At 35.1% G+C, this 14,696-nt stretch overlaps 1 protein-coding gene across 3 annotated transcripts in view; it reads left to right on the top strand.

The window, feature by feature from the left end:
- The window catches only part of ProRS-m (prolyl-tRNA synthetase 2-like protein, mitochondrial), a 223,775-nt gene that overhangs the window by 150,484 nt on the left and 58,595 nt on the right, over positions 1-14,696 (top strand). For all 3 annotated transcript variants that reach the window (XM_090396837.1, XM_090396836.1, XM_090396838.1), the window contains one exon: positions 13,970-14,049. In XM_090396837.1, the coding sequence (XP_090252963.1) occupies positions 13,970-14,049 (80 nt within the window). The remainder of the gene's footprint in view (positions 1-13,969; positions 14,050-14,696) is intronic.

The raw sequence follows: 14,696 nt of genomic DNA, 5'->3' as shown, positions 1-14,696 counted from the left end.
ACCAAGTCCCTACACCACACCAAAACCTGGTTCGAGAGGAAATTTAAAGAAGCATGTGAAATGCTCAAACACAATTCTAATCTGAACAAAAATGATGGTCTAACTATTCCAAGAATGTGGAGGACCCATCTACAATCATTATAGCAACCAGAACAAGTCAAAGAAAAATCTCAATACAAGAAGACATTATTATTATTACGTAACACCTCCAGGGAGTCCCAAGACTCATCGAGGGAGGGCATTTGTTCTACAGCTCTTTGTCTCCACCAACTACCTGCATCATCCACACTGATGCCATTTAGCGCCGACCACCACTAGTACTTTCACAGACAATCACAAACATCCATGTCCACGGCGAGATTCGAACCAGCAGCCTTTTGTCTGGAGAGCGGATGCGCTAACCACTCGGCCAACCAGGCTGACTTGGTGAATTTTTTTTTTTTTTAATATTCAATAGCAACCTGAACTGTACAAGTGGAGAATAAAATCTTGGTATAGCAACCTGAACTGTACAAATCCTGAAGAAAAGCTTAGTACATAAGGACTTTAGCAGGGTTTGTTTTTTTTTTACCTAAGTAAAAGATCAATTAACAGCGTTGATTCAATTGACCTTTGTAGAGAGCAAGAGCATGTAGCTTGTCTTCATATACACATGTATTTTTCTGACCTCAATACAAGGATCAAAACATCAAATGTTATTTTATTAATAATAAGTAAAGTATAATATATTATAACATAAATTGAAAGCCATACGGTTATTTTTCTGGCATCCTTAATAATAATTAAGGGGATAGAGATCCCTTGTTGTTCAACTGCCAGTAAGCAAAACTCTAAGATCGTGAACTACGAATCTATGATTACAAAGAAAATCAGCTGAAAGGCTATTTTACCGGTGAATTTGTTTATTGAGCGTGGATGGTAAATCTCATTTTATTTTATAACCGGGTACGAAACTCGGGTCAAAATCCATCGACATCCATAGAGTTTCAATGCCGAAAAAACTATCGGCGGAACCAAGTGTAAATGATCACTTGGGTAGTACAACACCAGGGCAACTCCATGCAAAGGTGGAGCAAGCTCCGTCACTAACTTTAATATTCTCTCATAATGTAAAACCCCGCTCCTAAGAGATGTATAAATACTGTTTTACATTATGAGAAGAGGTCACTACCCAGACCGGTTTCAACCTTTTTCGAGGTCTCATCAGTGAGTAGGTAGACCTGGAATATCAAAGTTTTAAGTGAACCGAAACTTACATACCTCTACTCACTGATGAGACCTCAAAAAAGGTTGAAACCGGTCTGGGTAGTGACCTCTTCTCATAATGTAATTACAGTATTACATCCCCTAGGAGCTGTGTTTTTACATTATGAGAAAATATCAAGGATAGTGAGGGAGCTTGCTCCACCTTTGCTTTGAGTTACCTTGGTGTTGTACTACCAAGTGGGCATTTACACTTGGATTCACCGATAGTTTTTCGATATATATGAAACTCATAGATTCATAGTTCTCGATCTTAGAGTTTTGCTTACTGGCAGTTGAACAACAAGGGATTTGTATCCCCTTAATTATTAATAAGTAAAGTAGTCATTTCAACAAGTTGATTTGTGTCCCTAAATATTATTATTATTACGGGCAACTCCAAGGAGTCCTTAGACTCATCGAGGAAGGCCCTAAACATCATGCCAAGAACAACTATTCAGCTTCCACACAGTATCTATCATACTTCGCCTTGAACTCATTTACACTCATGGTACCCACAGCAGACCCTGGCAATTTATTCCACACATTCACCACTCTCCAAGTAAAAACCTAGTTCTAACACCTTTGCTAACTACACTCTTGTCCAGTTTCCATGGATGGCCCTCTAGTCCTCCCACCACCAGACCTGTTCTGAAAAATATCCTCTGAATTAATCCTATAGAAATCCTTCAGTAATTTGAATGTCTCAATCATATCACCCCTTTTCCAATCATATATTAATACAGCTGAAATAGCTGTAGCAAGTTTTTCAGCATGCATTGCACATATTATAGAATACTAAGGCAACTGATGTCAACAGCCTCTAAACACAAGTAGCCTGGTCATCAAGATAGGGCATATCACAAGGTGCCTAGAGGGAAGCTATTCGAAACGCTCCAGTTATATGGTGTAAATCGGATGTTATATCAAGCAATACATCTATTTGATTTATTTATTATTTATTTATATATATTTGAGTTGTGAGTATATTTTTTTTGGCCACTAACTTAATTTTAGAATATGATTACGCTGGGTTTTTTTATGGACCAATGAATTTAATGATAAATTATGCCAACAAGTTTCACCAACTGGGCTTTTTGGCTTCTTCAAGGCATACAAAACGGTAAAGACAACTCAAAGTCGCTAGTACATAGAATAAACATATAACATAAAAAGACTTGTGACATCATACGCATGGAGTGTGTGTTTCATTGGTTATTTGTGTGTGCACGCTCTGTAGTTTGCAGGGAAATTAAATTCTGGCAAGCTTAATGATTTTATTAGGGTTTTCCATATGTCAGGCAGGATCATTCCTTGATTTCTGTTTAGGCTGCTTTCAGAACAGAAAACCACTGTGGCTTCTTTGAAATTGCTACACTGGAAATCTTCTTCTAGATAAGGCATGGAACTTTTGTCCCATTCAATGGTGTGGCTTGTGTTGAAGAAGTGAAGGGCTAATCCAGAGTTGTCTATTCTGTTGTTTTTAACATCTCCTACGTATTCCCTTTTTTTTTAATTTTTTTATTTTTAAGACTTCTTGATGTCTGACATTTGTAATTTAAACCACATTTCAACGGATGTTGTATACTTCAGTGTATTTGAAGAAGACATTACTGTCTTTTGGTGACCTTAATATGTTTCGGATCATCTTGGCAGATTGTTGTTGTGTGGGGTTACTATGAAGTATCGTTTTAATTAAATTTCTTGAATAGCCATTGTTTACCAGGGTTTCTGATATATGAGTTAATTTGTCCTGGAGGTCTTTTTCTTCTTATAAAATGCTGGTGGCTCTATTTTCTCTATAGAGCTGGTGGCTCTATACGTTCAGTATGGGTTGGTTTACAGTAGATGTTAAGGTTGATATGCCCATCTGCTAGTTATTTTTATTAGGGTATCTAAAAATGGTAGCTGTCTGTCTTTCTCAAGTTCCAAGGTGAATTTGATTTTGGGTTTATCTTTGTTAGAAAGTCAAAAAGCACTGTTTTAGGGTTTCTCCAAATAAAAAAAAAACATTATCGACATACCTCCACCATACTAATGTCTTAGGGTCTAATTGGAAAAGGATGTAATTTTCTAGTTTCTCCATGAAGAGATCTGTGCACGGAGGAGATAGGGGACTGCCTGTAGCCAAGCCAGTTAGTTGCTCGTATATAGTGTTGTTCCATTTAAAGAAATTTGATTCGAGGCAATGACTGAAGAGGTTAACAATATCTTGAGGATACAGATTGTGTAAAATGTTGATAACTTCTTAAAAAATATATTCGTTTGGCCCTTCTTGAGTGGAATTTTTCTTTTATAACTAGAAATTTAGGATTGATCCTGAAGTTCCTGCATCTTTTTAAGAACTGAGATGGTTTAAGAGTCTTAGCTTTTCTTACATTTGAGTTTCTCAAAACATTGTACCTTGTGTTTCATTATCCCATCGAGTCTGTTCGTTGTGAGTATATTTTTTTTGGCCACTAACTTAATTTTAGAATATAATTACACTGGGATTTTATCATTAAATCCATTGGTCTATTAAAAAAACCCACTGTAATCATATTCTAAAATTAAGTTAGTGGCCAAAAACAAGTGCTTTTATCCTTTCGTTGTCAAGACCACCAAACCAAAATATAACACCTTCAGAAAAGAGAGCTCTCTCCAACTTGAAGGACAAACAAATCATAATTTTAAAGGCAGACAAAGGAAACTCAATGGTTGTCTTTAACAACAAAGACAACGCAGCTAAGATCACAGAGTTACTCTCAGATACATCATCTTATCGGATATTAGATTCAGATTCTACATGGAAAAACCACAAGGCGACAAATAATTTATTATGAAATGTGAACAGCTGCCTTTCCACATTTCAAGCCTTTGATGGCATTTTCTACTTCACATATCCATATTTGAAGTAGAAAAAGCCATCAAAGGCTTGAAATGTGGAAAGGCAGCAGGAGTAGATGCTATTCGACCAGAAATGCTGAAGTATGGTGGTATAAGAATCTTACAGTGGCTGCACTGCATAGTTCAGAAAGCATGGAAAGAGGGACGAATTCCCGATGATTGGAGTAGAGCTCTCATAGTACCCATATATAAAAAGGGAAATAAAACTGAATGTGAGAATTACAGAGGTATTTCCCTACTGAGTGTTCCTGGCAAGATCTATGCAAGTATACTTGAGAAACGGTTGAGAAGAATTGTGGAAGAAAAGCTTGGTGAAGAACAAGCTGGATTCAGGCCAAATAGAGGCTGTCAGGATCAGATCTTCACTTTACGACAAATAGTTGAGAAAGCATGGGAATATAAGAATCTTTATTTAAGTTTTGTCGATCTGGAAAAGGCATATTACAAGGTGCAAAGAGAGAAGCTATTCAATACGCTACAGTTATATGGTGTCAATGGGACATTATATGAAGCAATACTTAGTCTTTATTTGAGTTGTAAGTCAGCAGTTAGAATTGAAGGAAGTACAGGAAGATGGTTTAATGTTAAATCTGGTGTGAGACAAGGATGTACATTATTCTCTCTGTTATTCATTATCTATATGGATCACATTATGAAGGAAAGTGGTATTAAACATGATATCAAAATTGGAGATGTTAATGTCAGCTCTTTGCTTTATGCAGATGATGTTATTCTTCTAAATAAATCCACTACAAGTTCGCAAGATTCCCTGACTCAATTGAATAACTGTTGTAATAGATATGGTATGAAAGTCAGCAATAAACAAGACAAAGACAATGAAAATAGGCAGAAGCATTGAAAATATTAACTGCATTGTGAATGGAGAACCTATAGAACAAGTAAAACATTTCAGCTACTTAGGCACGACTTTTAGTGAAGATGGGTAAATTAAATATGGAAATAGACAACAGAATCAGCAAAGCTGGCATGGTTGGAAGTCAGTTGAATAAATTCATATTGAATAAGAGAGAAATTAGCCGGAACACGAAATTAGCTGTATACAAGATATTGTTCAAACCATTTTTAACTTATGGATCTGAGCGCATGGTCAGAAATGAAACACTTGACCAAAGACTAGAGACATCAGATATGAGAGTCCTGTGAAAGATTAGGGGCACGAACAGATGGCATCAATGGCAATATCATATTAAAAATGAGGATATTAGGAAAAAACTTGACATTGTCAACATCCAGGAATGCATTAGCAGAGCTAATCTCAGGTGGTATGGTCACTTAAACAGAATGGGCGAAGAATGATTAGCAAAACAAGTGTTCTCTGCCAGGTTGGCAGCAAAACGACCCAGAGGAAGACCAAGATATAGGTGAATTGATATGGTACAAAGTGCCTTAGATCTGATAATGTTGGATCTGATAATGATCCAACATTATCAGATCTTAAATATAAGATCTGATAATGTTGGAGTCTTGATAAGTAACAGACTGATTTGGAGGAAAATTGTAGATAGGAAGTTAGTGATGATGTAAATTTTTCATGTAGTACTATCATATCGTGTACACCCCTTGAGGGTACATGGCAGGAATTTGATGATGATGATGAACAGTTGGTCTACAGATCTACAATGGAGATTGAAGTTGTTGCACCCAGTGACACGGCGATAATACGGTTCTCCTAAAGTTCACAAAAGTGGAGTCCCTCTATGCATAGTGGATGGAAGAAATTCTCCAACCTGCCTAACTACTGTCTAAACACCTTGCCCGTCTCCTAAAGGATCATATTCATAACTCTGATACTTACATAAAGAATTCAAGGCACTTGATTGGTAAATTGAAAAACATCTCTATTTTTGAAACATATATTCTTGCCAGCCTGGACTTATCTTTATTTACCAACATTCCAATAGAAGAAGTTATCAACATTTTACACAATCTGTATTCTCAAGATAATGCTAACCACAGTCATTGCCTCAAATCAAACTTCTTTAAATGGAATGACACTATATACGAACAACTAACTGGCTTGGTTATGCCCCCCCCCCATCTCCTCTGTGCGCAGATCTATGCATGGAGAAACTAGAAAATGGCATCCTTTCCTAATCAGACCCTAAGCCATTAGTATGGTGGAGGTATGTTGATGACGTTTTTTTATAATTTGGAGAAACACTAAATTATAAAAAAACGTCATCAACATACCTCCACCATGCTTAACTCATATATGACTTCCTAACAAAGATAAATTCCTTCCATCAGAGAATCAAATTCACCTTGGAACTTGAGAAGGATAGACAACTACCATTTTTAGATACCCTAATAAAAAAAAAACAAGCAGATGGGCATATCAACCTTAAAGTCTACCGTAAACCAACCCATAATGGATGTTATCCTCACTTCTGGTCTACTCACCACATTTCTCAAAAACGTAGCATCATACACATGCTCAAAAATAGAGCCACCAGCATCATATCAGAAGGAAAAGACCTCCAGAACGAATTAACTCATATATCACAGAGCCTGATAAACAACAACGGCTATCCAAGAAATTTAATTAAAAAAATACTTCATAGCAACTCCACACAATAACAATCTGCCAAGACTCGATATAAATCCTCAATTGCCATCCCTTATGCAGAAGTGTCAAGAAAGATTGCAACACTCTTTGAACCTTTTGAAATTAGAGTAACTTTCAAGCCAATCAATACGATCCAAAACATATTAAGGTCACCAAAAGATAGCAATGCCCTTTTCAAATACGCTGGAGTATACAACATCCCTTGCTCTTGTGGTTTAAACTACATAGGTCAGACATCAAGAAGTCTTTAAAAAAAAAAAAAAAAAAGGAACACGTAGGGGATGTTAAAAACAACAGAATAGATAACTCTGGATTAGCCCTTCACTTCTTCAACACAAGCCACACCATTGAGTGGGATAAACGTTCCATGCCTTATCTAAAAGAAGATTTCCAGTGTCGCAATTTCAAAGAAGCCACAGTTGTTCTCTGTTCTGAAAGCAGCCTAAACAGAAATCAAGGAATGATCCTGCGTGACATGGAAAACCCTAATAAGATTGCTAAGCTTGCCAGAATTTAATTTCGCTGCAAACTACAGAGCATGCACACACAACAATAACCAATGAAACACACACTCCATGCGTATGATGCCATGCATCTTTTTAATTTATGTTATATTTTATATGTTTGTTCTATAAACTAGCAACTTTGAGTTGTCTTTACCATTTTGTATGCCCTGAAGAAGTCAAACAGCCCAGCTGGTGAAACTTGTGGCATAATTTATCATTAAATTCATTGGTCCATAAAAAAACCCAGTGTAACCATATTATAAAATATATTTCAGTTGTAAATTAGCAGTTAGAAGTACAGGAAGATTGTTTAATGTTAAGTCAGGTGTGCTACAAGGGCGTACATTATCTCCACTCTTATTCGTCATCTATATGGATCATGTTATGAAGGAAAGAGGGATTAAACCTAATATCAGAATTGGAGATGTTAATCTCAGCCCTTTACTTTATGCAGATGATGTTATACTCCTAAATAAATCCTGGACAAGTCTGAAGGATTCCCAGACGAAATCAAATTGAATAACTGCTGTGATAAATTTGGTATGAAAATCAGCATTAAAATGACAAAGACAATGAAAATAGGCAGAAACATTGAAAACATCAACTGCATTCTGAATGGAGATTCTATAGTACAACTAAAACATTTCAGCTATTTAGGCACTATTTTTAGTGCCATCAATGGCAATATCATATTAAAAATGATGATAATACTAAAGTACTTGACATTGTTAACATTCAGGAATGTGTTAGTAGAGCTAATCTCAGGTGGTATAGTCACTTAAGCAGAATGGGAGAGGAAAGATTAGCAAAACAAGTGTTCTCTGTGAAGTTGGCAGGAAAAAGACCCAGAGGAAGACCAAGATATAGGTAGATTGATACAGTAAAAAGTGCCTTAGAAGATAGAAATATAATATCTGACAATATTGAAGTCTTGACAGGTAATAAATTGATTTGGAGGAAAATTGTAGATAGGAAGTTAGCAATGATGTAAATTTTTCATGTAGTAGTATCATATCCTGTACACCGCTGGAGGGTAAATGTCAGGAATTTGATGATAATGATGACAAATAAAAACAGCATAGAAAAAAACAAATGTAAAAGAAGAGCATAAAACATTGTACTATCAATTCCTATCAATTCATAAAATGTACATAAATCCAAGGTTTTTTAAAAACATATCTACAATAACTTAAACTAAAAAATATATACTTTATATAAGGTGGTAAAGATTAATACTCTGTAAAAACATAAAAATCAGGTTGACAGTTGATAAGTGTGATAAAATCTGCCTGAGTGTAAAGGACTCAGATAGATTATAAATGTGGCTAAAATAATAACATCACTCATTGGTGAAAGGAGGACAATGGATTAAAATAAGAATTATGGTTAGTACAGAGTCACAAAACTCAAACACAGGCATATCATCCCACACAGAAGGAAGAAGTGGATGAGATGACTGACTATGCAGGGCAGAACAAGAATAACTTCCTCTGTCCGAACCTTACTAGACTGCCATAATTTAATTTAATTTCAGGCTTAATTTGGTAGAGTTTATTATTACTCATTCTGGTCCAAAATAGCTGCCACTGGGTTAGGAGATTTTGTCTCATAATTTGTCAAACACTAATACCCACTCAAATCTCTTCACATTCCTTACCATGAAACTTGACCCCTGTCAAGTTTCATCAATGATAGTATTACATGAACAGTTTCATCATTGCTAACTTCCTATCAATAATTTTCCTCCAGATTAGACTCTTATCTGTCAGCATTCCAATATTATCAGATCTTATATTTCTGTCTTCTAAGGCAGTTTTTACTATATCAATCTACCTACATCTTGGACTTTTTCCTGCTATCCTAGCAAAGAACATTTGTTTAGCTAATATTTCTTCTCTCACTCTGTTCAAGTGGCCATACCACCTGAGACTAGCTCTGCTAACACATTTCTGAATGATAACAATTGCAAATTCTTTCCTAATGTCCTCATTTTAAAATGATACTGCCATTGATGCCATCTGTTCAGTCTTCTAATCTTTCTCAGGACGCTCATATCTGTGGTCTCCAGCCTTTGATCAAGAGTTTTATTTCTAACCCAGCTCTCAGATCCATAAGTTAAAGTTTGAACACAGTCTTGTATACGGCTAGTTTAGTGTTTTGACTAATCTCTCTCTCTCTTATTCCATATAAATCTTATTCCATCTGTTCACGCCCCTAATCTTTCTCAGGACTCGCATATCTGCAGTCTCTAGTCTTTGGTCAAGTGTTTTACTTCTAACCCATCTCTCAGATCAGATAAGTTAAAACTGGTTGGAACACTGTCTTGTATACAGCTAATTTAGTGCTTTGATAATTTCTCTCTTATTCTATATAAATTTATTCAGTTGACTTCCTACCATACATGCTTTGTTGATTCTGTTGTCTTTTTCCATATTTAATTTACATATCTTCACTAAAAGTCATGCCTAAGTAGCTGAAATGTTTTACTTGTTCTATAGGTTCTCCATTCACAATGCAGGTGATATTTTCAATGATTCTGCCTATTTTCATTATCTTTGTCTTGTTATTGCTGACCTTCATTCCATATCTATTACAACAGTTATTCAATTTAGTCAGGGAATCTTGCAGACTTGCAGCGGATTTATTTAGAAGTATAACATCATCTGCATAAAGCAAAGAGCTGACATTAACATCTCTAATTTTGATATCAGGTGTAATATCACTTTCCTTCATAATGTGATCCATATAGATAATGAATAACAGAGGGGATAATGTACATCCTTGTCTCACACCAGATTTAACATTAAACCATCTTCCTGTACTTCCCACAATTCTAACTGCTGACTTACAACTCAAATAAAGACTAAGTATTGCTTGATATAATGTCCCATTGACACCATATAACTGTAGCGTATTGAATAGCTTCTCTCTTGGCACCTTGTCATATGCCTTCTCCAGATCGACAAAACTTAAATACAGATCTTTATTATATTCACATGCTATCTCAGCTATTTGTTGTAAAGTGAAGATATGATCCCAACAGCCTCTATTTGGCCTGAATCCAGCTTGCTCTTCACCAAGCTTATCTTCCACAATCCTTCTCAACCGTTTCTCAAGTATACTTGCATATATATATCTTACCAGGAACACTCAGTAATGAAATGCCTCTGTAATTCTCACATTCAGTTTTATTCCCCTTTTTATATATGGCGTACTATAAGAGCTCTACTTGAATCATCCTGAATTCGTCCCTCTGAATGATGCAGTGCAGTCACTAAGACGTTTATACTTTCATACTTGAGCATTTCTACTCCAGCTGCCTTTCCACATTTTGGGCTTTTGGTGGCTTTTTCTACTTCAAGTATGGATATGTATTCCTGATTGCATGCCTGGTCAGTGTTTTTTATCACTGTGCTGTCATCACTGCTAGTGTCATTTAGCAATTTTAAAAAGTAATTACTCCATACTTCAAGGATATCTTTTTCTCCAGTTTTCATATCACCTTTATCATCTCTAATTCCTTTTACAGAACTCTTTCCTCCATTTCTGAGCATCTTCCACAACCTCCAGAATATCCTGATATTTATTTTCTATGTTCTTACCAAAATCTTCCCATGACTTTTTGTTTAGCCAGATTTACACAGTGTTAGTTTTCTTACATTTGTCTCTGTATTCTCTAAGAGCAAAAGCTGACTTATTTGCCAGGAACTTTTGATATGCTTTCTTCTTTTTCTTTACTCTGTCTTTAATTTCTTGTGTCCACCAAGGAGTTCTCTTTTTTCTATCCTTGCAAAAAACCTCACCACATGCCGCTCTGGCTGAATCAATCAATGTTTTCTTCAGAGCTTGCCACTGAATCTCCAAGGTTTGATTCCTGTTCTCAAACTCTTTCATTTTTTCTTGAATAATGTTTGTATATTTCAGCCTACAGTTTACATCTGAGAGGTGCTCAACTTTTATTAACTTCAAAACTTTCTTACATATTCTTCTTTTCGATATGAAATTCAATTTTATCCTTCTCAAGACTAAGTGGTGATCACTTCCAATTTCAAATCCTCTATACACTTCGGTGTCCTGCACAGGGAGAAAACATCACTATCCACAATAACATAATCAATGATACTTTTCTTATTCCTTGCATCTTCTCTCCATGTGACTTTGTGCACATTTTTATGTTGGAAAATGATATTAGTAATAACGGGTCCATGTCCTGAGCAGAAAACCAACAAGTATTTGCCATTATTATTAGCTTTGCTCTTTTCTCCAAATTTTCCCAAAATATTTTTGTATGTCTGACAATCATTCCCTACTCTGGTATTTAGATCCCCAACAAGGACCAACTTTTCCTTTTTCATTGTGTCAGTTGCTTTTTCTAAAGCCTCAAAAAATTTCTCCACTTCTACCTTAGTAGAACCTTCTGTGGGACCATAGGCACAATTAAGTCTCATTGTCCAGTTCCCCATTCTGATATTTGCTCATATCACTCTACTTGAAATTGCCTGCCATTCAAGAAGATTAGCCTCACATTTAGTGTTGAATACTATGGCTACTCCTTCTTTTCTTTGATTGTCATTGTCTGAATATAACATTTGGTATTTATTGCTCAGAAAGAGCTCACCAGTTTTTGCCTTTTTTGTTTCAGTCACCCCTATTATATCGATCTGGTACTTATCCAGTTCTTCAGCTAGCTCCATTTGCTTGCAATTCAGGCTTCTTATGTTGATAGTGCTGATCTTGAACTCTAATGATATTGAGTTGGTGTGTATGTTTTAGGGTTTGTTCCAGTAGCTGACTTTTCGCTGTTTGCCCTAGTTCCTTGGTGAAAACAATGGGGGCCCTTGTTTAGCCGGGCGATGCCACAGCCATCATGAAATTTTGTCATGTTGTACCATCATTTAATATTGTGGTTTAACCAATAAGGATACAGTTTGGTCGGCTAAATCCTAAATTGCCTGCCCATCCTTGTTCATTCAGTATCCAGGTAGATAGCTAATGGTGTACCACGTGAAGGTGAGGATTGGACATTAGGTCAGAAGCCCTAGTCGGTTCTCTGCATTCGTTTAAAGACTATGTGGAGGTCTCCTCTCAGTTATACAGCTTTGACCCTTAAGCACCCCTTTTATGTTGTCTTATTTGTTAAATAGTATACTTCTAAAAATTGTTTCATCTATGATTTTTTATTATTTTGACTTTTGTATATAGTTTTTAGACCTATATATAAACTTTTAGACTTTTTGGTGCAGTTTGACCATAGCTGTCCTTGTGCCATTATACTGAAAAACAAACATGCAACCAGATGATGTTATACTTCTAAAGAAATCTGATACGAATCTGCAACATTCCTTGACTAAATTGAATAACTCTTGTAAGAAATTTGGTTTGAAAATCAGCTATAAAAACACTAAGACAATGAAAATAGACAGAAAAACATCAACTGGTTCTGAATCCAGAACTTATAGAACAAGTAAAACATTTCAGCTATTTAGGCTATTTTTAGTGCCAATGGTAAATTAATTATGGAAATAGATAACAGACTTAAGAAAACTTGTGCTGTAGGAGGTCAACTGAATAAATTTGTATGGAATAAGAGAGAAATTAGTCAAAACACTAAATTAACTGTATACAAGACAGTGTTCAAACTTGTATTAATTTACACATCTGAGAGCTGTGTTAGAAATAAAACACTTGATCAAATACTGGAGACCACAGATAAAGAGTACTGAGAAAGATTAGGTTGAGTTAGATGGCACCATCATATTAAAAATGAGGATATTAGAAAGAACTTGTCATTGTTATCATTCATTAATGTGTGACCTGAGCTAATCACTGGTGGTATTGTCACTTAAAGAGCATGGAAGAGGAAAGATTTGCAAAACAAATTTATTTTCCAGGTTGGTAAAAAAAAAAAAAAAAAAAAGACACAGAGGAAAACCAAAATGTGGGTTGATTAAAACAGTAAAAAGTGCCTTAGAAGACAGAAGTATAAGATCTGATAACGTTGGAGTCTTGATGGGTAATAGATTAAGTTGGAAGAATAGGAGTTAGTAATGATGTAACTTGTTCATGTGGTACTGTCATAATATCCTGTATCCCATGAGGGTACATATCACGGATTTGATGATATATATATTTTATTTATTTATTTTTCTCCTCTTCTGAAGTGCTCCACATAGAGATTATGGTATTACTGTAACTTATATGCTGTTTGTTATGGTGCCTAAAATTTTAATTGTCTCTGGGAATATTATACAATAATTAGTGAAATTAATATTTTTGACACTGTATAATCAGACTTGTAGTCTAATTTAAAAGATGGTCAGTGGAAATGTTGATTAGGTATCCAGAACTGTCTATCAAGGAAGAATTGTTGGGACCTGGTTATCTTGACAGTTTAGGAATTTTAAGTTCCTGAAGTGATTGAATGTTAGCCTTATCTTGGATAATACTAAGACCATTTCTGTTGAAATTTAGCTAGTTAATAGTGTCTTTGTATGCTACTTTGAATTTTCTTTTATACCATGTTTTAGTGATATGCAGCAAACCAGATCTTTCTAATTGCTTCATCTGGGTTAGAAATAAAACACGTGATCAACATCAGAACAATCTGGTTTATCATGGCAACCAAACACTTCCATTTATGAAGATTTGATTCTCATGATAAAGTTTATTATTTCCTAAAACATTTTGCTGGTATTTTATCCTTGTTTCTGCATGTATATTTATTATTTATATACATGTTTTCTACTAGGTAGCACATGCATTCCAGCTGGGAACAGCATATAGCAGTACATTTGAGGCCAGTTATTTATCAGATAGAGGAAAAAATCAGTATGTATAAAAAAAAGAAAAAAAAAGAAAACTGTTATTTAAGTATCTTAAAAAGTAATTGATAATGTATTTATCTCTTTTGTCTTTATGTTAGTGACTGCATGATTAGATAACTAGAGTATATTTTTAAAGATATTTTTTACGAATATAAATAAAACTTGAATAGACGGTGTGTGTATTGAGAGAAAAAATGCTGTAACCATGCAAATTGTTATGTAGGTGTTTACAAATGAGAGCAGATATTCATGATTTTCACTATGGTGTTTTAGCTTTCCTTTTCATTTTACCTTTTTTTTTTTGTGCACCAGATAATTTACCAAAATGTGTTTTCATTGTTACAGATGATGGATAGGATTGCAATGTCAAAGAAATCAATGTATTGAAAAATAGGTGAAGAAATAACCATAAGGCACTTTTAGAAGTGTATCATAAATCTAAACACAGATATACAGTTAACTGTCACTATTGCCAACTTTCATGGATCACATGAATAGTTATACTGAATTATTAAGGAGTTGGGCAAAGTTAGATAACTGTTAGTAAACTTTCAAATAGTCTATAAGGAATGTGAAGAACTTGCTGAGGACTTCTGATATGACCAATACTTATGTTCTTGTGGTTTACTGTTACAACTCAGCAAATTAGGA

This window comes from Typopeltis vanoorti, chromosome 8, assembly GCF_054136105.1.
Source record: "Typopeltis vanoorti isolate ZY-2024b chromosome 8, IOZ_Tvanoo_1.0, whole genome shotgun sequence".
In the NCBI taxonomy this organism is placed as follows: Eukaryota; Metazoa; Arthropoda; class Arachnida; order Uropygi; family Thelyphonidae; genus Typopeltis; species Typopeltis vanoorti.
This window is presented reverse-complemented; position numbering and strand designations above follow the sequence as displayed.